Below are 23,375 nucleotides of genomic sequence, written 5' to 3' on the forward strand. Positions count from 1 at the left end.
CCTTCTTTCGACGAATACCAGCTTTTGATGTTGTTTGAGCTGGTTCACGTGGCCTGCTCCACAATCTTTTCCGCTTGATATTGTTGTAAACAACTCATTTTTCATCGCCAGTTATCAGTCGTTTTAAAAATGGATCATTTTCATTAAGTTTCTTTAGCAAATCGCAGTTGTTAATGCGTTGCGTTAAATGCTTTTCTTTCAGTTCGCGAGGAACCCATGTATCGAGTTTTTGAACATAGCCAAGTTGTTTTAAGTGGTTTTCAATGCATGTATGCGATACATGAAGCTTCTCGGCAATTTCACGAGTTGTACTGTGACGATTCGAATCGATTATTGTTTTGATTAGATCGTCATCAACTTCAACTGAAATCCGCAATTACTTAGTTGCCAACCCAATATAATGTAAACTTCTGGATCGGCATCAGGAATCTCATCAATTAGGTTCCTTGAATTATAATACGATCAAATCTCACTGTTCCCATAATCAGTATTTATTATCAGCAATTTTATTAATATTAGCTGGAGCTTTATATCAATACCTGTTTTGATTTTTTGGTCATCCAGAAGTTTACATTTTAATATATACTCTCCTGTTGAAATTATATTGAAAATATTATATAAAATAAATCTTATTGGATGATCCTGAAATACTACTTACCTTTTCTACTCTGAATAATATATATAGATGATCTGAGGAGCACACGTTAATTCGGGCCAAGCATCCACCCCACCGTACTTAAGTTTGCCTCGAAATAACATCAACGTAATATTTCCCAACATTTGGTAAATTAATTACTCGGATAGCTTTCCATTAAATACAAGGATGTACAAACTTTTTTAGAAAAAAGAAGAAGAAAAGAAAACGATCCTCGATTTAAACTCGATCTCCTTTTCGAGTTTCTGCTCACGGATAGAATCCGGATGGACGGGCGTAGCCGAATTTCCTTTCCCTGCGAGCCGTTTCTTGCGCAGGAATTTATTCGTAGGAAGGGAGGGCTAGAACCGGTTTGAAATTCAATTAAATCCGGCGATGTAATCGTTGGGTGGCGCGCTTTGAACCGATCCCAGGCCGCAACATCAAAGAATCCGATCGATGCGTTTGCCGTTGAACGTTCGTTTAGGCTAGCGACAATTTCGATAAAAGGCCGTTGTTTTCGAAACGAGATAAATAGAAAAAGGCGTCTCGCCAATGATCCGTAAATAGAGATCCGCGAATAAAATAACGGGCAAGATGGATGCAAAGGTGAGAAAAAAATATTCCACGAAAAACTTCGCCTAGACCAAGTTTCGCGCCAAGTGCAGCGAAAGAGGGTAAGTTCGACGTTGAAGCGACGTGGAATAGGCGAATGGAAAACGAAAAAGAATCGGGGGTGAAAAGAGAGAGGGAGAGAGAGAGAAGGAAGGAACGATGACGTGGGTCGGATAGAGTGAAAAGAAGCGAAAAACAAGAAAATGGAGCGTGGAAAACAGGGTGGAGTGGCGGCGGTGGTTAGAAGTGGTGGACGAGGGAGCAAACAGTGGAATAATATGCGGTGCGGTGAAAAAAATTGCGGTAAAAGATAAATATAAGAGTCGGAGAAGAAACGAAGATAAAGAAAGTAGGGCACGTCGAGGATGTAGCAGAAAGAAAAGATAAGGAAAGAAAAGAAAAAAGAGTACTGTCAAACGAGAAAGAGCGAGATGGAAAAAAGAAAGCTCTCTATTATATTCAAGGTCCAAGCAAACGTATATATCCAGATACATTCGTCGATCTCTTAATTATCATAATAAACATTCTCCGAGGGATTGATTTCGTCATCTCGAATATTTCGAGATAATACTTGGTCTCGAGAATCATCCGGATGTTTTTCCTTAGCTAGGGAAAAACGATTCTTCCATCGCGTATCGTTTTTCCGTACGGTTATCCCGCTCGAGAGTTGGTCGCGGCAACTTTCGCTAATGGAATACGTTAGGAAAACTAGAGGCGGACTCTCTCCATTTATAGAATATTCTATTATCGTCTTTATTACCCGCCCCGTAAATAAAAGTTTCGTCCCATACCACCCGTGTCGTGGAAACAAACTTTTCCATTACCGATCTCGATGAATAATCAGTTTTCGAACGCTTGTAACGGCGAAACTAAAAACTATTCGCTTCCCTATCGCGTGTAAACAAGAAGCTTTGACCTTTAAAGGGATAAACTTTGTATCTTTAAAGATCGATAAATACGTACTTTTTTTCTTTTTTTAAAAGAGGAGGCAACGTACTCTCCATATATATATAGAGAGAGAGAAGCAAAGCGTTTCTACGATGATGCGCCGGTCGTCCAAGTTGAAAATCGAATTGAAGCCGTCCGCTTTATTGCAGGTAGACTGTGCAAAGGAAAGGGAGGGAGGGGGGGATGGGCGGACAGTAACATAGGTGGTTTGTTATTCCAACACGGAAGGGATTCCAGCGCTGTTCTCCGCCAACTTTCCGCCCAGAGTTATGTCCTCGCAGCGGGGCAAACGGTGTTCATAACTTCGCGACTGGTTCGCATCTACCTACCGATGCCAGATAACGTTAAGTAAAATTTAAGACCGGCTATAACCGTTTTCCGCGAGGCTGATTCTTTCGTGAGAGTGGACGGCGAGGCTCGATTTCGTCGAACGTTTTTTCAAAAGGGGGAGAGAAAATTGTATTTGGAAGAAAAAAATTGGGGAAAATTCCCGGGAGAATTATCATTCTCATCTATTATTAGCATTGGGGGAGTACAAGAAGCGGTTTCAGAATTGAAATGCATTATTGAAAGCGCAATGAAACGTTCAATTTAAATTCTGCAGATTGATCCTCTGGCCCGCGGAGGAGCGTTAATTAAGGTTTCAATATTAATCAGGACGTGCATGCATCTTTGAATGGATCGCACTAACCCACGTTCAAAGTGTTTGCCGCCCGTTTCGGGACCCGTCGCGCTCTTTTAACCCTTTCATCCGCCCTCTTCGAGGCTCTTCGCCTCCCAACCATCACCCGATTCGAGACATCCTCTTCCATAATGATAATGATCCTCCAAATAATCCACGTGCGAGATTTCTTGGAAAAGAAGGAGAGGATCGTTTTTAAAGTGAACAACGAAAGGAAGAAATCGAGTTTTCCTAGCTCCGCTCGTCAAACTCGACTACTTTTTCCCTCGCTCGATCGTTGAAAACTTTGGAGAATCTGAGATGGAGGGAAGGAAAATACAAAAGTCGGGGAAACGAATGCAACAGGGATCCCTGCAGGTATCGAGAGGAGCGGAACGCGTGCTTTTATTCCCGATAGCGCGTCAAAGGATCGCGTTTGAAGAGACACGAAAAACGGAATCGAGCAGTTCTTGTTTGCAAAGTAACTCGACAAATATTTCCCCTCGGAGTAATAGCCTTCTCTCCCTTTCTTTTCTCTCTTTTATATCTATAGTAGAAAGGGCTTGACCGAGGAAATAATTCGCGCAAACTGAAAATATTTTTGCAGAGAGGAAACTTAAAAACGCTAATCTAAAATTCGCCCCTTCCGTTTTTGAAAGATCAGATCGATTTACGTGGAAATCCAAAGAAGGTAGGCATAATATTTCCAATCTCCAAGTTTCACGCGGAAACTTGGCCGAGGCTACTTACCACGTATGAATCTTTGCCCGGCCGGTGGAATAGCAAAGTTCCCGGCTCGCGTCCAAACTTTCCAACGATTTTATCATTTTTCCTCTGCCGCTCGGAATCTTTTGTCGCGGAGAAGGGAAGGAATCGCGTGATGAACAAGGGCGCCAACGGAATTGTTTCGCGAGGGAGAGAAAACAGGTCTGAAATAAAAAGGTCGTCCCGAGGGGGCGAAGGAGAAGGCAGAGCTTGCCAATGCTTTTTATTTTCGGCGCGCTACGCTACGTACGGTCGAAAATTAAACGAACGCTTCTCCCCTTTCCTTCTTTCCTCCCCTTTTTCGCCCCTTGTTTCGTCGCGTTCCTTTTTTGGCCAGCTCCCCTCTCCGTGTCGTTTCGCGCATCGAACGTTTTCACGCTCGTGAACGATTAGTGGAATGAAATATCGCGAGATATTTGACGAAAAATCGGAACGAGGGATCGTCGAAAAACGACGCGAAGTCTAGAGAAGGGGATTCCTTTTATCCGTTGGCAGCGGCTGTTGTTCCTCGAAACCAGAACTCATCGATACTTTTTTCTTCTCGGATTGACTTCCTTCAGTTTCTTCCTCAATAAGTGAAGAAAAGAAATGAAGAGATTGATTATCTTTGAAAATTTTGAGAGCTTTTTATTCTCTCCGACTGTTCATACTTTTATCCGCGAGAACGAAGATAAAAGCGATTCGTAGAAAGTTTGAAATTTATGAATGGAAATGATCGTACGTGTAATTGTATATATATATCGTACACGTGTTATCGCCAGAGTTTGGAAAATTGGTGTTTTTAATGCGTTATTTCAACGTGACGAGCGTTTCTTTTATGGAAATCCAATTTCACGTCAAAATTCGCGCTTCATGTTTGCCTGCAATAACAATAATAATAATCATTATTCTCCAATTAAATATTATTCTCCAATTTTTAATCCTTCTTCGAAAACTTTTCTCACCGCTTGTATCGAGTTTGGAAAAACGAGCGGAAAAAGATAGGAACGAAATCCGAGGCCAGATCGCGAGATGGGGGTATTTTCGTTGGAACGGGCGGATGCGCGGCTTTTCGCAACAATGGCCGGCAAAATTCATAATGGTTGAATCGGATTCAAACGGGAGTGAAATATGGGGGAAAAAAAATATGAGATCGAGATCTCGTTTCCTTTCGTTCCTCGACATTATCGAGATCGTGAGCGACGCTTACAAATATTTTCCAATTTCCTAGATCGTTCCCTGAAAATTAGGATCGTCTTGTAATTTATTGTATAAAAATAACAATCGTTTACTTTAGCGATTATGAAAATTACAATAATTTTTTTGTTATTGACAGCTTTTACTTAAAAAGAGGTCAAATTCCTTTCTCAACTTGATTACCAATAGCAATAATAATTCCTGTCCTAACAATATTATTTTAAATTAAATTTAAGAAAAATTGTTGCTCATTCAACGTTAAGCGAATTAGTATTTTTACATTTATTTATTCATATTGGAAGATGTATTTTATAAATAGAAATCAAAATATTCATCCATTAAAAATAATATAATTATTATTTCTTCAATTTTAAGATCTCCATTTTTACTCCGTTATTAAAGATTTAATTATTGAATGTTTCTTTTCTAAAAATAAAAAATTGTTTGCTTGATTACCAATAGCTCCTCTCACATTGTTGGTTCGAAAGAAAAAGAAAGACGGAAAAGGTTATTCCACTTTCTCGAAATCTTCCACGCGAAACACGTTGTCGCCGTTTTCGAGATGTCTATCTCGAGCGGGGAGAAAAATTGTCTGGCGGGCGCAAGATGGATCGTGATGTTTTAGGGGCGCAGCACACGTGGTGGAAGGGCGGCCTGGTGGACGATGGGGGCGGCGTCTCTCTCTCTCTCTCCGGATGCGCATCTCCAGGCCCGTCCCTGGAGAAATTTCCATGAAATACTGTGCATAGAGGGGGAGAGGTCACGTAACGCGAATTGCGATCGGAGAAATTTCCAATTCGCTTCCCTTACGCGCCGGCATTTACTCTTAGATTTCCACTTACTTGCGTCCACTTTATCGGACGCTCCTCCTCGTAGACGCCACGTGATTCGGTAATTCGGAAATATTGCAGGGAACCTCGAGGATGAATATTTAAGCCGGACGTTCGATTTATCAAACTCGACTAGAATAATTCGTTTCTTTCGACTCTTTCGATCGATGATGAAAGTTGATGGACAGATCGAACGCTTGTTCGAGTTAAAATTCGTGAAATTCTATTCGCGGAAAGATGGAATCGATATTTAGGCAGGAAGGGAAATAAATTAAACGCGGATAAATAATTGGGGAAAAATTGATCGTTGAATTGCGGTTGAAACAAAAGAGCAACGATGCAATCAATTTTTATACTCGAACGGGCAAACGAATTAAAATTTACACATATGTATATATATCCGATTTTATATATATATGGAGAAGATAGAGGCGAAGATAAAAAATGGTAAAAAATTTGTACAAAATCGTTTCGAAATTTATAACCGTCTATTCGAAGAACATTTGTGACGGGAACGTTCTATAAAGACTATAAAATTACACGCGTCTCGATCGACGTTTCGTTCGTTTGTTTCACGATGCTCGAATTCGAAGGGTTCGAAATTGCCTCGTCAATTATATAAAAGGAACGATATCCTGTAAACGTGATCGGTGACCCGTACCGACTTCCCTTTCGAACAAACGCATCTGCGTCTCGTTTTCCAACGGGAGAGAAACCGATACCGTTAATAAAACCGAAGAAGCGCGTCGTTTTCATCGTTATCTCGAACCGATAATTCGATCTCTTGGCCTCGGTTTGAAACTTCGATTAACCAAGATAAACGCCGTTTAAACGCGCAATGCCTTTTCGCTCGAAAGAGAATCCAATTTACGAAAGCGAAATTGGCTTCGATTGATCCGCGACTTGTCAAAATTTCATAAAGCACAAAGAGGGGGGGAGTTGAAACAAAAATACCTCCAGGCTTGGAAAATATATTTCTTCCCCACCCAGTCTCGAAGTAGCTGTCTCGAGCAGCCCAAGTGATAAATTCGAGAAAGGCATTAAATTCTGTCTCGTACGTTCCTATATATATATATATAAGCGATTCGAAACGTATCGTGGCGCAACGATACGTCGAAGGGAAAAGAAAATATAAATAAAGGGGTGGAGAAGAGACGAGGATTATTCCTTTCATTTTGGCCCATTGCGGCCTCGTCGAACTTGGATCCTCGAACACCGATCGATCGATCGACCACCGGTTCTTCTAATATTTGGATGCCGGCCAATCCAACCATCGTTTCCCTTTGCTTTCGCCTTGCTCGAGTTAACGAAGAGGGGAGAGGGGAGTGCGACAACTCCTTTTACGATCTTTTAATAAAAAGAAAGGACGAAAAGGGATGTAAATCCGAATTTTTCGGGTTGTTCCCGTTTCCTTCCTGATGATAAGATCTGTCAGATATTGGAATTTTTAGGGGAGGGAGGGATGGAATTCATTTTGAAAGATACCTGGACACTTTGATTAAATTTTATTTACGTTTTCTCTTGGAAATGTTATAGATAAATATTTTCAATCGCGTTGAAAGAAGGAAATTCGCGGGAGAAAAATTGGTTTAAATAATAGTCGGGATTTGGATAACGATTTATGTTACGCGGATATATCGTCGGAGGAGAGAAACGTTGGTTCGAAGACAGGGCGAAATAAAATTTTTATCCTTGGATATAACAGCGCGGAGAATTCGAACGATCTCGGTGAAAAAGGGAGAGAAGCGTACGTTATATCAGACGCCACGGTTCGAGCAAGTAGCGCAGCCTGCCATTTAAGTAGTCATTCTTGAAAAGAATTTTCAAAAATTTCATATAATTCGAAACAACGGTTGAATTTACCTGCGTTAAAATGAAAGTTTGTCTTCGGCGTAAAGCGAATTCGGACAGGCGATGTCCACTTTTAATGAAACCGGCTCGATCGATCATCCGGCCGGCGAGGAGCGGCAATTCGTCATTCCTTCGACGAATTGCCATCGACGGTCGACGAAATGTACCAAGATCGATCTCGTCCTCAATCCAATCGATATATAATTCCTGTAACAATTTTAAGCAAACTTTTTCTCGGATGAAATAATTGGCGCGAGGAAGGGGACCCCCTTTTTCCAACGCGCTTTGAAGCGAAACAGGAAGCGCTGCGAAAAGGAATTCGCGTTCCTTTGACGAGCGTCATAAACTATTCACCGCGTGCAGCCTCGCGATGACAGTTCGCCGGCCGAATATTTGCAACTCACAGCACGGGAAACAGTAAATTATTTCTGGACGAAAACATCAAAGCCTTCTCTCCTCTTTGGATATCTCCAGGAATATTGGCCGAGAGCGAGGACGACATCCCGTGTTAGCGCGAAATACATCTGGAATAATTTTCTTCTTTCGTTTCTCGATAAAGGAGAATATCTCGTTTCGAGCGCCATAACTACGAGTTTACACGGTTAACCGCTCGATCGAGCCATAGTTTCGATTTGGCCGAGAAAGTATCTCGGATAACCGAATCTCTGGATCGATGAAGCTTTAATCAAGCTGACATTTCGGGTAATGGAATGGAGGGGGGATTTGGCGGTAATTGGAGAGAAGCGAAATTGATTAAAACAGGGTTAGTTCAAGTTTCAAACTTTTCGATAACTTCTCGTGTACACGATTTAGGATTTGAATCGAAACTTTTCAATTTTCACCCACCTTTTCTCCCAGAAGAAATTAAGAATCCCTTTCCTAATGGATCAAAACGAAAAAGATATTTATTGTATTTATCCGTACAGCGATTAGTCGCACACAAGCGTCCCTAATGGAGGCAATAAAACCGTGATCCGTCGGTGAATCAACGTTAATTTCCCCCTGGAAAGATCCCAAATCGTAACTCCCTCCGTTGAAGAGTGAAGATAGATTTTAACCGTGGTAATAATAATGGTGTTGCAGTGTGGCGGTCAGAGCGGTGTCTGGACAGCAAGCGTGATCGTGCTGTCGATCGGGAGCTGGGTCGGAAGGGTCGGGCCGAGACCAGCCGACGGCGAGACTGCACACCTGACATCGCCCAAGGAGAGATTGGAGACGGTGCGACAGGTCCTTTCCGAGGTGCCTTTGATCGACGGCCACAATGACCTGCCCTGGAACATTAGAAACTTCGTTCACAACCAGCTGGCCGACTTCGATTTCGAGAAGGACCTGCGGCAAGTCGCGCCATGGAGCAAGAGCGCCTGGAGCCAGACGGATTTGGTCAGGCTTCGTCAAGGGATGGTCGGCGGTCAGGTAATCTCTCTGAGGCTTGCGTTTACGATATCTTGCGATCTCTTTAAACGATGGAATACTTTTTTTCCGCTTGGTAAATTTGTGTATCGTCAGGTTAAAAAAAGAACAAAGAGAATTTCACGCGTGGGAAGGTTTTTAAAGGGTTAAAAATAAGAAGAGCGACGTCTCAAGAAGGAATCGGTGTTTTCCATGCAGTTGAGCCGAGGGGTTACTTCGGGTTACTCGTCTGGGACGGCTTGAATGCATCGATTATCGTCACAAAGCCTTGGAAACTTGTCACGTCCGGCCCTGGCACACACAAGCGCGCGTGTGCACGCGTGCACACGCATACAGAGAGGGCGGTTACAGCCGCGAAACCACCGGGCGGTTTAAGGAAAATTAAAGAAGGAATATTTCCATGCCACGTTCGCGTATATTTTCCTCCCGAGAACTTGGGTGAAACGTAAAAGGCAAAAGAGGGAAATAATAAAACGAGCCTGGCTTCGCCATCCCATGAAATTCGCTTAGCTTTTTATTTAGCCAACTAGAAGGAACGATGTAATTAATTTGCGAACCTCTTCTCTCCTCCTGGCCAACGATTTATTTCGCTCGAAATTTTTTCGAATCGAAAATCCTGGGGGAAAAATTCAAAGATGAATTTATTTAAATTAACACGATGGATTGAAAATTAATTACGATTAATTTCGAGTGATTTTTACCAATTCGTGGAAATGGTTACGTATCAAACGTTGGAAAAATATATATATATATATTTCGAAGGAAATTGGAGTAGAATATTTAATAGAATACTTAATACAAGAATTTTATCCTCCAGTTTAATCCACCCTTATAAAACTTTCCTCTGTTGGCACACGATAGCTTATTATCGCCGATATCTCTCCCCATATCTCGCTATAGTTCCAACGTTTCTCCCTTCCTCCAGTTGGCTGATCCTCTGAGCAGGGATCACTGGCGTCGGACAAAAATCCTGATCAGATTATTTACAACCAGACGTTCCTTAAAGCAAGGTCTCTAATCTTTCGGTGATCGAGATGAAACATCGAAACAGATTTATCGCGTCGATAGCTTTCCAATTTTCGAGGATATAAAAATTTATGAGAGTAAAGTTGAATGGAAATAGATCTTTTTAACGAAACTTTCGTTAATCGAAGCGTCAACAAATATTCTATTGAAAACATTAATACTCGAACTTGATAAAAACTGGGAATATTTAATTACACGTTTATCTGGATATATATATATTCCATTAAATCCTGTTCGAGTAATTTCAAGCATTATGAAACAATGCTTGCAAAATAACGTTTCCTCGTCGATTGAAGGGAATAACTTTTATATCCTGCTTACCGTCGGATTACCGAGAAAGTCTTTCCCAATCTCATTTACCTACGCCTTAAAACCTTTCAGGACTTGAAAGCTGAAACACCAAAATAAAAAACAAATTACTCTACACCCGATAGAATAGAAAAAGGAACTCACGATTCGAGTAAATTTTCATTTTCTCCCTTTTTTTTTTCTATATACAAATTCCAAACATCTTTTATTATTCGCAGCTAAAGAAAGAAACTATTGGGTTGGTAACTAAGTAATTGCGGATTTCACTCGTAGATGGCTTCAGTTGAATTTTTAGGTTTGCTGGCGTAGTTCAAATGTAAAACACATTTTGTTATTTGATAGTTGTCAATCAGTAAAAAAAGTTTTTTGATCGGTTGCGTAGTTTTCGTTTGGCGTTCGTTGAAAAATGGAAAATCAAAAGGAACATTATCGTCATATTTTGCTTTTTTATTTCCGCAAAGGGAAAAACGCATCGCAAGCTCGCAAAAAGTTACGTGCTGTTTATGGCGACGAAGCCTTGAAAGAACGGCAAAATTTCGTTCTGGTGATTTTTCACTCAAAGACGAAAAACGCTCTGGTCGTCCAGTTGAAGTTGACGACGACCTAATCAAAGCAATAATCGATTCGGATCATCACAGTACAACTCGTGAGATTGCAGAGAAGCTTCATGTATCGCATACATGCATTGAAAACCACTTAAAACAACTTGGTTATGTTCAAAAACTTGATACATTCCTCACGAACTGAAAGAAAAGCATTTAACGCAACGCATTAACAGCTGCGACTTGCTAAAGAAACGTAATGAAAATGATCCATTTTTAAAACGACCGATAACTGGCGATGAAAAATGGGTTGTTTACAACAATATCAAGCGGAAAAGATGGTGGAGCAGGCCACGTGAACCAGCTCAAACAATATCAAAAGCTGGTAATCGTCAAAAGAAGGTTTTGTTATCAGTTTGGTGGGATTACAAAGGAATTGTCTATTTTGAACTCTTACCAACCAACCGAACGATCAATTCTGTCGTCTACATCGAACAATTAACGAAATTAAACAATGCGGTTGAAGAAAAGCGGCCCGAATTGACAAATCGAAAAGGTGTTGTATTCCATCATGACAATGCAAGGCCACACACATCTTTGGTCACTCGGCAAAAATTATTGGAGCTTGGTTGGGATGCTTTGCCACATCCACCATATAATCCTGACCTTGCACCATCCGATTACTTTTTGTTTCGATCTTTACAAAACTCCTTGAATGGTAAAAATTTCAATAACGATGATGATATCAAATCGTACCTGATTCAGTTTTTTGCTAATAAAAACCACAAGTTTTATGAACGTGGGATTATGATGCTGCTTAAAAGATGGCAAAAGGTCATTGATCAAAACGAGCAACACGTTACGGAATAAAGTTATTTAGTTCCATGAAAAAACTGTCTTTGATTTTCTAAAAAAAATCCGCAATTACTTAGTTGCCAAGCCAATACTAGAAAGCAATAAAGAAAGATATATATATATATATATATATACACGCAAAACGTTGGCAATTTCGTTGGAAACACTGCGCGAAAAGAAAATCGAAGAGAAACGCAATATTTCTGGTTCGAGGAGGGTCGTTTGATATCCGGTGGAATATTAAGAAAGACAACGGAGGAAAACGTTCCTTTCTTTATCGTGGGTAACGCGACACACGTAATGAAACACGCGGATGGTGTGTTCTCTGGTTCTCTGGCGAAACGGAAAACGACTCGATATTACGTTCCACAAACACCATCTCTCTCCCTCCCTCATCCCTTTCGACCGCAAGCTCGTTACCGGTTCTCCAAGTTTTCCGGCTGCTTCTTTTTGCGCTCCAAGCTACCTAGCCGGCTACTCTTCTTCCTCCCTGTTTTTCCCATCCTCCCATCTTTTTTTCCCGGATACGCCATTATCGCGCAGCCAGCTGAGCATTCGTCGGCGGGCAACGATGACGCGAATCGTCAGCGAAATAGCCTGTGTCTTCTTATCGCGATATATACATTAGGTCTACCGGAAAGTTGTGTCCGAATCTACGACATCATTTTCGCCACGTAAGCACATGTTTATTTATTGCATGTTCTATATTTTTATCGCTTAATGTATACATACTGACGTGGCAAATAAATTATAATAAAGTTGATTCACATTAGTCTTAAGTGTGAAACGATAGTATACCCATGGAGACTGATAAAGTTCATTTACACCACTGTATTTTATACAGAATTTCAACAAGGAAGAAATGCTACAGAAGCATGTAGAAATTTATTGAAAGTGTTTGGTGAAGGTACAGTTTCTGATAGGACATGCAGAAGATGGTACGAAAAATTTGAAACAGGTGATTTCGATCTTTCTGATAAGCCACGTTCTGGGCGATCATCTTTGATCAACGACGATGTTGTTAAGGCAATGTTGGAGCAAGATCCTTTTCCGACAACATCGGAGAAAGGCTTAATTCAGCTCAACAAACCATTTCTGACCATATTTGGAAGATAGAATTGGTGTGGAAGTATTCAAGATGGGTTGAGTGAATTAAGTCAGAAAAATTTGGAGTTGTCATATGCACATCTCTGCTTGCTCGGAACAAAATCGAGCCCTTTTTGAACCGGATGATAATTGGGGATGAAAAGTGGATTACATACAACAACATTGTAAGGAAAAGGGCATATTGTGAACCTGAGAAACCTAGCCCTTCCACCAACCCTTTCTAAACCAAATTTGAATAAGAGAATGTTGTGTATATGGTGGAACATTCGAGGACCAATACATTACGAGCTTTTAAAATCGAACGAAAAGCTCAATTCGGAGAAGTATTGTCAGCAACTGGATAATTTAAAGGAAGAACATGATACTGCACCACGATAACGCCAGACCACACGCTGCTTTAGGATCTCGTCAAAAAATTGCAGAAGTAGGCTGGGAAATTCCACCATATTCCCCGGATATAGCATCCTCTGATTATCACTTGTTTTTATCCTTACAAAATTTTTTTGACAAAAAATTCAAAAATGAAGAAGATGTCAAACAAGCACTGGTTCAATTTTTCGCATACAAATTGCCCTCACGCTGGCAACAGATCATTAATAATAATGGCAATTATATTATTCAATGAAGTTAATTGGCGGTAAGAAAAAATTTGTATTTTGTTTTATTCCAAAAACGGACAGAACTTTTCGTTAGGTAGACCTAATATATGTGATGTATATGTGTAGGAGGAGAGAAATATAGGAGACTTTGCGGTCTTTCACGGTTAGTTTGCCCTTCGGTTGGTTTAGGAGTTAGTCACGAACGATCAACGAGGTTGAAAGTTGGAGGGGTATAAGTTGTAAGGTGAGAGAGTTGGCCGAGGTTGGTAGTGTAATAAAGGATGGTTGTACGTATGCTAGGGAATAAAATTGGAAGGAAGGAATTTAAAATGTAAAATTGGTAAATAGAGTTTTGTTTCGTTCGGTTTTAAAAATAAAACCGGGAGATAAATTATTTACAGTTTTCCGTTCTATCGAAAATTTAATTCAATCCGTTTAATCCCTTTCAACGAGAGCAATGGAATTTTATTCGCTATCTATTATTTATATAAATGAAAGCTTTTAGTCACAGTGCAAATTTATCGCTCGAACAAGAATTAATGTTTAAGGGATTGAATAATAATACATGTTGCTGCGTGGGACGATGTACGAGGAATGGGTGAAAAATTATAAAATTGCGAATAGCTATTATTGTTTCCGTGTGATATTCCAGCTTTGCAATATCCAACTCGTATCCAATTTCGATATATCTCGTTCGTATGCATATTTCGAGGGGGAGGGGGGGAATTTCAAATTTTAGAAATTTCTCTTCGTTTAAGAATAATAATGCTCGGATAAATTATTCCAGAATCAAAGCTCGATGGTTATCTAATCTATTATTTCGTTGTTGGCTTGGTGGTTCGATTAACCGTAGGTCGGCGGTAAATTTTCACGGAGAAGATTATTTATAGAGACTACGTGATACCATATTTGCGGTGCGATAAATCACGAGCCACCCTCATAAAATTTGTCACGGTTTCGCGGCATAAAGTAATGCGTAATAAATTTCGCTACAATAATGGACGACGATCTTATTAAACTGCAATAATGAACCAAAATTCGAGCCCCGTTCCCCCATCGATCATCGGCTCGGTTTAGTCCAACGTGTTGCGAAACTCTCTTCTCCCAAACTTTCGATCGCAAAGAAACGAAATCCACGATTGTTAAAGTATTGTTTAAACAAGAAAAATAATCAATCCTCTCTTCCTCCTCCTCTCTCTCTCTCTTTTCTAATTAACCAAAGAATCCTCTTGCACAGTTTTGGTCTGCTTACGTGCCGTGCGAGTCGCAGCATCTCAACGCGGTCCAGCTGACTCTGGAGCAGGTGGACCTCATTAAGAGGCTCATAGAGAAGTACTCGCAACACTTGCAGTTCGCTGCATCTTCAAGGGGTGAATATCTTTACTCGAGACGTGCATTTACGAATCTTGCTCCTTTTAAAATAGAAAAAGTTAGAATCTTTGTTCCAATAAATAAAGTTTGGTGAAATTTCAGAGATTCTGGAGGCACGCGAGAGGGGCAGAATAGCTTCGCTGATTGGGGTGGAGGGTGGGCATAGTCTGGGAAGTAGTTTAGCCGTTTTGAGGACGCTGTATCAATTGGGCGTGCGTTATCTGACGCTCACGCACACGTGCAACACACCGTGGGCGAAGAGTTCGACGGTCGAGGACGAGGACGAGGACGGTGAGATTTCTATCTCGATGGATGGAAATGGAGAGGAAGGACGAAAGTATCTATCTTGTTCCAGGGGGCGGTCTAACGGCGTTCGGGAAAACTGTAGTCCAGGAGATGAATAGGCTTGGCATGCTGATAGATCTTAGCCACACGGCGAGAGCAACCATGAGGGACGCTTTAAGGACCAGCAAAGCACCCCTCATCTTCTCCCACTCCTCGGCCTTCGCCATTTGTAACTCCTCGAGAAATGTGCCCGACGACATTTTGAAGCAATTGGTAAGTTATTCTTTTTTTTTTTTCAATCGAGAGAATCGAAATTATTAATTCGTGGAATTAAAATTTTGTAAAATTTGCAAAATAGTCTCGTGATGGCAAGATGTAAAAATTCGGGGAATTTCGTTAAAAATATTTCCATTGCTGGTTTTTAAACTGGTATTTAATATAAAAATCCTCTCTGTTTCACTACGCTTTATGAGATTCATTGTTGGAGAGTCACGATCTACGTGAAAGGGAACAAATTTCCAACGAATCAAAAGGAAATGGCAATTTTTCTACTTTCACTCTCTCTCTTTCTCGAGGATGGATGATTATCCCTCGAATTGCAGTCGGAGAAACATTTATCATCGATTCCATCGTCTGGTTTTCTTCTCCATTATGGGGAACCTCGTCAAATATTTCATAATTCTTCTTTCGAATTAAATCTCCTATTAATCGTTTCGAATTTGCGCGATCATTTGATTTGTTTTTCCCTCGAATAAAAGTAAAAGATTCGTATAAACGATCGAGGAGATCGAAAAGTTGGTTTACGAAAGTAGTTTTTCTATAAGGAATATCGAAAGGAGGAGATCGAGAAATGCGGTTACGCGAGAACGTTGCAGTAGATTCGGTCGAGGAAACGTGGCGCAGTAGTTGCGGTCAACGAAACTGCGGTCGACGGGAGGCGCAATTAAGTCGTGATACCTCGGTTAAAATAATTTCCAGACTCCTCCTCTTCGAAACAAAAATCGATTTTCATAATTGTCGTTGAAAAAAATCATCGTATTCCGATATTGGATATTAAATCTATAAAAATTCTTTTCCTTGCAGGCTGCCAACGGTGGAATAGTGATGGTGACGTTTTATAATTACTTCGTGAAATGTGGCTCTCAGGCGACCATCTCCGACGTCGCCGAGCATATATACTACATTAGAAATCTAATTGGCGTGGACCACATCGGCGTCGGTGGCGACTTCGACGGTATCAACAAGTAAGTAAATTTCCTCTTATAAAGAATGGGTGATAAATTAATAAAATCGATCGAATATCGCCGTTTCAATTATTCCTTATAATTGCGCTGGAATATCACAAATCGTTCCAAGATCGATCGGGGGAAAAAAAAGATAAGAAAATGTGAATAATCTAGAATAGGAAATATCGTCACGATCCAATTTAATTTAATTAAGAAAGCACAATTTCTAATTAATCTTTTCGTTGCTGCCGGTATTGATCGAAATATGGCGCCGTAAGATAAATTTTTAACAATTTTATATCGATTTATCGATCATCGAGAGAGAATTACGAGTTGTAATTTGATCAATGTTTGTTATTCTGTAATTGATAAGCAAGCGAATTTTCTATTGTTTTATACGAATATCGAGCAAATTGTCATTTGATATTAAAAATCGATTTTGTTAACAGAACGCCGAGAGGACTGGAGGATGTTTCAAAGTATCCGGAACTGTTCGCCGAACTTCTTCGAAGTGGGAAATGGAACGTGCTCGACTTAAAGAAAGTCGCCGGCCTGAATTTGTTGAGGGTCCTCCGACAGGTTGGTGGAACTCGTTCAATTTAAACTCGAATCTCTTTCTTCGAATTAGTTTCTCGTAGTACGCCGCGGGCATCTTTAATTGTTCCTTGATGAAAAAGTGAGGAAGAACGGATCTTGCGAATCGAAGAGACGATTTTCTATTTCTCTATTTTTTGTTTAATAAAAGTAATAATAATAATAATAATAATAAAGAACGAAATCGGTTTCAGGTGGAACGAGTGAGAGACGACATGAGAACCGCCGGAATGACGCCATCCGAAGAATACCTCCAAGATTCTCCCGATACAAGTGGCAGCTGTGCACTCGATATCAATTCCGTGCAAAGAGTCATGGAAGTTTGATCGTTCTATCGATATCCTCTGTTTAACTGATGATGTGTAAATTACTTCTCTACGAGCACCTTACCGTCCTATGCTCGACACAAACGGACAGAATCTCGTCAAAGTCGAGAAAATTGTAGCAAAAGGAACGATTGGAAAGGAAAGGAAAGGAAAGGACTTCTCGTCGCTTTTGATTCTTGCCCGCCTAAAAAAAAGTCTTCTAAAAGCTCAATCAGGATAACATTGAACGAGAAAAAGAAATGAAGAACCTACCTCGAACGAAATGCACAGCTTTGAATGATTAATTTGCTCGGCTGTATGTTTTTATTGTTTAAAGGCGCAGTTTTCTTTTTTTCTTCTTTTTTTTTTTTTAACGAATCGTTATATCAATGATATAAATTCGTCGTTTATATGTAATTATTCGAACGATTGAGAAAATTTTATTTAAATTTCATTAAAAAATAATCGTTGTAAAATTCATGCTCTTTTTTACATTACATTATGAATAATGTATTATCATATGTAATTATCGGTATCATAATTTAAAGGCTTAAGTTGGAAGAATCTTACGAGTATAAAATCATCTCTATTTTGAACATTTACAACAATCGTATTTTGGTATTTCGTATATATAAGTTTCAGAACAATGTCCATGGTAACAATGCTATTTTTAATAGAATAGTTATGTATTTATAAAACTTATTATAAAGAAAAAAATGTGTATTCTAATATGCAATCTTTGAATAAAACTCGAACAGACAGTGCTCCACTTCATATTTTTATTATGGTGCAGGGAAATTAAAATATCAATTCGAAAAACTGTATGTATATCGCGAATTAGAATTTTCATTGTCATTCGAAAAATTATAGAGGGCTATTCTATTTCTCAAACGATATAATTTCCTCAATTTTCCTCAATGTTATTATATTATGTTATAATATAAGTACAAATTTATTATTGTATTAAATTTTTAATTTTTTATTATATCCTATTAATAATTGATTACAATTACGATTAATGAGATATAATTATAAATAACATTTTTGTTGTATATTGGAAACAATAAAGTATAAAATTGCTATAAAAAAAAAAAATTAACTAGGCAAACGTTTAATTGTGCGTAATTAAATTCAATACAATTCGGAGCAAATAAAAGAATCGTATTGTGACAATATAGAAATGTTTTCTAAATTATGTCACTCTTGTATTGTAAAAAAAAAAAAGAAAGAAAAAAGAAAAAAGAGAAAAAAAATATTATGTGTAAACCCGGCTGTGTATATTCATATGTCTTCCCCCCTTTGTTGCACCGAAAATACGTGCACTTTAGCATGAGAAAAATTTGAAAAAAAATCAAAGTGAGCATCCATATCTGAAAAATTACGGGTTTATTTATCGTATAAACATATAATTATTACGTATAATTATTGAAACAAATACTTTCGAAAAAAGAAAAAAAAAAAAAAAAAAAAACATATCCGTTTTAAAAGTTAACGAGAAAAGAAAGAAATATATTCGCAAAATAAGTCCTGCTATTAGTATTATAGAAAGAGAAAATATTGTTATAAGAAAAATGCTTTTTCTTACAAGATAAAAAGTATTTGAATAAGATAAAAATTGCTCACAAAAAATGTCGATAAATTTCAAAAATGTGTGCGTGTTTTTCAACGGATGTAATCTATTACTTAAGCATTCAAAGTTTCTTCGATGAAAGTACCATCTAATATACATCTTTGACGATTCGCTGACGAAAATTTAATGGGATTTGATAAAAATCCTCGCGATTTTCGTGCGTTATCATTTACCTATCTGTGTCCTGTGTGCACTTACTATGTGATTCATGCGAGTTGATTTTTTGAAAAGAAAAACTTGTTGGCAAATAACAAACAAGAAATGAACTATATATATAACTCGTATGAACTATACCTAACTCCCATAATAGGAGTAGGTAAAAAACTTTAGAATATGAAAAATTCCGTTGTATCTTCGCGACAGACTCTATAAATAAATGTTTCTATTGTATACTTTGTGTCATTGTTATTTAAAAATTCTTCATTTCTCCTCATTACTTTATTTCATTTTATAATTAAGATTAAATAATCATTTTCAGGATATATTTCAGGTAAGTTTTATATTAATTTTATATTAAAAAGTTTAAATTATTACAACATTTTTTATTTTAAAAAATAATCAAAATACATATACAAATAACTTATTACAATGATTATATGAATATCATAATAAGATTATTATTTTTAATTAATGAATAATTATTTAACGTTTTAATATAAAAAAAAAAAAATAGATTTTTACGGAAATACAATTGAATGTTTCGTTCCTTGATAAAAAAAAAAAAAAAAAACCAAAAAAGAACAAAAAAAAGAATATTTCAATTACATATATTTGTACTTATCGTTTTTTATTTTTTATTTTTTTTCTGTTTTCAATATAATGATAAATTATCTAATTTTGTAAGAAGCTGTTGATCTAATTGACGAAATTCAAAAGCACATTGATTTCGTTCAGTTTTAAGATCAATCTCATGACATAGTAAAGATTCTAAACATAATGTAACTCTTAGTTTTCCATAAGCTTCGATTTTTGTAAAATAATTTTTTGCTTTGGAAAGAGCTTTAATAGCTTTTAAAATTACTTCCTTTCGAGTTTTGTCGCACGTTGGAGCGGTAGCGACTAAACATTTTGCATATAAAATAAACGCTCTACCTTGATCGTAATATCCTCCATGAGCTAAAATTTGCGTAATTGCTTCCTCTACTAAATTTAATGCTAAAGTTGGCATACCCATTATTAACTGAAAATATCAATAATATAATATATTTAATAACAAATAATAAAATATGTAATTTTAAATTACAGAAAAAAAAAAGAATATTAACTAATTTAGTTACCTGAATATTTGCAAGATGCATTTTTATTAATGCTTTATAATAAGATAAATGATTCTTTATTGCCAGTTCTAATGCTGTATTTAAAAGTACTAATGAATTAACCCCTACAATTCCACTCTCTGATGAAACAGAAGCACACATTATTTGACTTAAAAGAATCATAGCTCTTATTTTATTTTGAGGAGTTATTTGTTCATCTTTCTCAATATTATCAATACATTCTAAACCTTTCGGATAATCTCCTTTTTCTAAGCAAACTTCCGCTAATCTATTCAAAAATTGTAAAAATATAAAAATTATATAAATATTAAATATTAAAATTTAAATATTATTTCATACCTAAATTTACATTCCAAAGGATCTAAACTTGAAATATTTAACGCTATTGCTTCAGCTTCACTCCATTTTTCTTGTCTCATTAATTGTGTAAATACATAAAGTTGCTCACTTAGCATCCATATCTAACACGAAACAAATATAAAAAAAATAGCATGCAATCATATACAAACTTAAACTTATATAAATAATTCATTTAACTAAATATAATATCAATTTGACATGGATTTATATAAATGATACCTTATTGCATGGTTCATTGGGAAATCTCTCTTTAGCATGAGCAAGTACAATATCGACCAAAAAATATTCTCCAAATTCTACTAAGATATTTGCAATATTAACAACAGCTTGACAAGTAGACGGACCATTAAACATATGTTGTTTCTTATCTCCTGTATTGTGTAAAAGTAATAGTTGTGCACAAACAGAAGACATTTCAGTTTTACCATAATATGCCCATAGCGCAGATTTTTCCGCATACGTCATCGACATTAAATCTATCATGGAATGTTGACAATTTAAAACATCAGATTTCATCAGGGTCTACAATAAATATATTATAAAAATAATTTAATCCTGAATAACTTAAATAGTATATATATATATCAAATGCAATTGAATTAAAAAAATATATACCTCAAACACTTGTGATGGATTCTTAGCTTCTAATGCAGAATTATGAGCATATGCAATAAGTCCTAATCCAGTCGTATGAGTTATTCCTAACATACTTGCTTTACCAACTGATCTTTCTATGAGAGGTCCTCTAAAATATTTTATAATATATATATATATATATATACAAATACAAATTTTTTACACTTGCAATTTTATTTCTAACATAAAGAAATTAAGTATTAATTATTTATTGAAAAAATTTTAACTCACTTTTGTTTGGTAGTTAAATGATACATCCAAGCATGTGCTAATTGTAAACATACATTATCTCCAGCTTCTTGGGCCATCATGATAGCTTCTTTTAAAGCAGCTTGAGCTACTTCTCTTAAATAAAAAAAAAAAAAATAACAATACAAATATTTATACAATAATTATACAATACAATACATAATTATACAATATATACATAATTATACAATATAAAAAAATTATATAAAACATACTTATGATTAAATTGAGCATGTAAAACTGCTAAATTTAAAGCTGCATATCTAAAAATACGTGATCTCTCTTCAGGTGCGGAACGATTTTCCAAAGGTACTAATCTATCAAAGCAGTGATAGAGACTGTCTATAGCTCCGCAATATTCATTGACCCTTAGACAGTTTAAATAACTTAAATAATGCTGAAACATATTAAAGAATATAAAAAGTAAGAGATATAAAAAAATATCATAATTATATTTTCTCAAGTAATTGGGAAAAATGTTCTTACCACACAGTACTCACAACTTCAGCATAATAAGGACTACAATTTAAAAGTTCTCGTACAAGAACTTGAAGTTCTGCAGGAGACATTGCTTTATGTTCATCTGTCTGCAATGCATGTGCTTGTTGTGCAACAAGTAACTCAGCTTGTCTTCCACCCCAAGTTTTAGTTCTATCAAAATATAAAGAAGTTAAAATAAATTGTAAATGTACAATATATTTATAGATTATAAATAAGATAATAAATACATACTCATTTGAATATGAATCTTTTGTTTTAGAACTTGCAGATACATCAGAACCATCAAAAGTATTAATCCTATTATCAAGATATTTTTTTAAAGCTTCATATAAGGCTACCACTTGATCAAATGGTAACTTTTCAAAAAAAATTATAACTCTTCTTATATATAATCCAAGAACAGAATTTTTATTTAATGCAGGCAAAGAAAGAGAATGATCCAATGTTGGTTTCATGAGTCGTCCAACATTATCAAATAAATCTAATAATCCTTCAACTCCTTTCCCTCTTAATACATTCAATTGTACTTCCATGTGATGTGCAAACCGATGTAAAATATATTCAGGGGAATATAAAATATTCAAAAGTGTATTAAGCTCCATGTCAGGGGACTAATCAAAAAATATAAAAAAAGATTTCATTTATTTAACTTAAATAATAAAATTAAATATTAAAATTTTACAATAGTAAAAATATTTTATTTTATTAGATTTAAAAAGTATATCAAAATATATTTAAAAATATAAAATCTTTTTTTTTTTTTCTAATTAATAATACTTACTTGAATCAATTTCAATGCAACTAAACAAAAGTCACGTCTTTCCACAATTGCTGAAAGAAAATATTATTTATTTATATAATATTTATTAATTTATATTAAATAATTTCAAAATTATTAATATTAAATTACCTTTTGTCGTTTCATTACAATATTCTTTAATTAAAATAACAGTTGCTATTTTATATGGAGTTAAAGTTTCTTTTTGCAATCTCTTTATATGGCCATCGATGTTCATTAAATCCGTCGACATTATGATCAAAGTATAATAAAATATATTTAAAATATCTATTATATAGTTTTCATTATAAACAAGAACTAGAGAATTTTATATAAACAATAGTAAACCATTTTAAATATTTAACACATGTCAAAATTGTTTCGTTTCGTACAGTAAATACAAGTTGTAATATTAAATTTGCTACAAATTGTTGACGAATAACAATCTGTACATAAGATAGGCGAGAATCAACAAAAAGTATTGATGATCAACGCCATCTCGCGTTTGGATCACCGAAGTTTGGACTCGTTATTAGCATAGCAGAATATGCAAGGAGGTATGCGAAGTCGTAGACAAAGAAAGCATCATTATACGAAAAGGATAGAGAGCAACGAAAACGATACATGAAATATTAATTAATTACTCATTTTTTACGCAAAATTTCAACACTTTTAAGACTGCATCTTAAAGCTAAAACTTCAAACAAGTTTCTCGTATCAATTTTAATATAAAATTCTTTGCCATTAATTAATTATTAACGATTAATAATGATTAACGCGTCATAGGCTCTAATACATCGAAAACGCCATATTGAAAATTCATTAATTACCCGTT

The 23,375-nt window shown here is 36.5% G+C and overlaps 2 protein-coding genes across 2 annotated transcripts in view; one reads left to right on the plus strand and one right to left on the minus strand.

The window, feature by feature from the left end:
- The window catches only part of LOC410291 (dipeptidase 1), a 62,797-nt gene extending 45,427 nt beyond the window's left edge, over positions 1–17,370 (plus strand). The window contains exons 2-8 of the mRNA XM_393772.6: positions 8,564–8,893; positions 14,566–14,698; positions 14,802–14,990; positions 15,055–15,257; positions 16,068–16,228; positions 16,660–16,789; positions 16,999–17,370. Coding sequence (XP_393772.4) covers positions 8,564–8,893; positions 14,566–14,698; positions 14,802–14,990; positions 15,055–15,257; positions 16,068–16,228; positions 16,660–16,789; positions 16,999–17,130 — 1,278 coding nt within the window. The 3' untranslated portion in view covers positions 17,131–17,370. The remainder of the gene's footprint in view (positions 1–8,563; positions 8,894–14,565; positions 14,699–14,801; positions 14,991–15,054; positions 15,258–16,067; positions 16,229–16,659; positions 16,790–16,998) is intronic.
- A 2,115-nt stretch (positions 17,371–19,485) lies between these two features.
- On the minus strand, positions 19,486–22,793 carry LOC410290 (anaphase-promoting complex subunit 5). Its single transcript, XM_006557423.3, has 11 exons — positions 22,673–22,793; positions 22,544–22,593; positions 21,994–22,373; positions 21,762–21,912; positions 21,477–21,658; positions 21,244–21,357; positions 20,992–21,121; positions 20,596–20,898; positions 20,356–20,477; positions 20,017–20,284; positions 19,486–19,919 (listed from the first exon to the last, which is right to left on the minus strand). Exons 1-11 carry the CDS (start codon positions 22,791–22,793, stop codon positions 19,551–19,553), a joined length of 2,190 nt encoding a protein of 729 aa, XP_006557486.2. The 3' UTR covers positions 19,486–19,550.
- Positions 22,794–23,375: the final 582 nt, after the last annotated feature.

This window comes from Apis mellifera, linkage group LG11 (genome assembly GCF_003254395.2).
Source record: "Apis mellifera strain DH4 linkage group LG11, Amel_HAv3.1, whole genome shotgun sequence".
In the NCBI taxonomy this organism is placed as follows: domain Eukaryota; kingdom Metazoa; phylum Arthropoda; class Insecta; order Hymenoptera; family Apidae; genus Apis; species Apis mellifera.

Excerpts from the sequence above, each read along its gene's own strand:
- LOC410290 (XM_006557423.3), bottom strand. The coding sequence starts at position 22,793 with ATGTCGACGGATTTAATGAACATCGATGGCCATATAAAGAGATTGCAA. Across the intron at positions 21,122-21,243 it reads CATTTAACTACCAAACAAAA|AGGACCTCTCATAGAAAGAT; the intron begins GTGAGTTAAAAT and ends AAAATATTTTAG. Across the intron at positions 20,285-20,355 it reads CCTTTGGAATGTAAATTTAG|ATTAGCGGAAGTTTGCTTAG; the intron begins GTATGAAATAAT and ends ATTTTTGAATAG.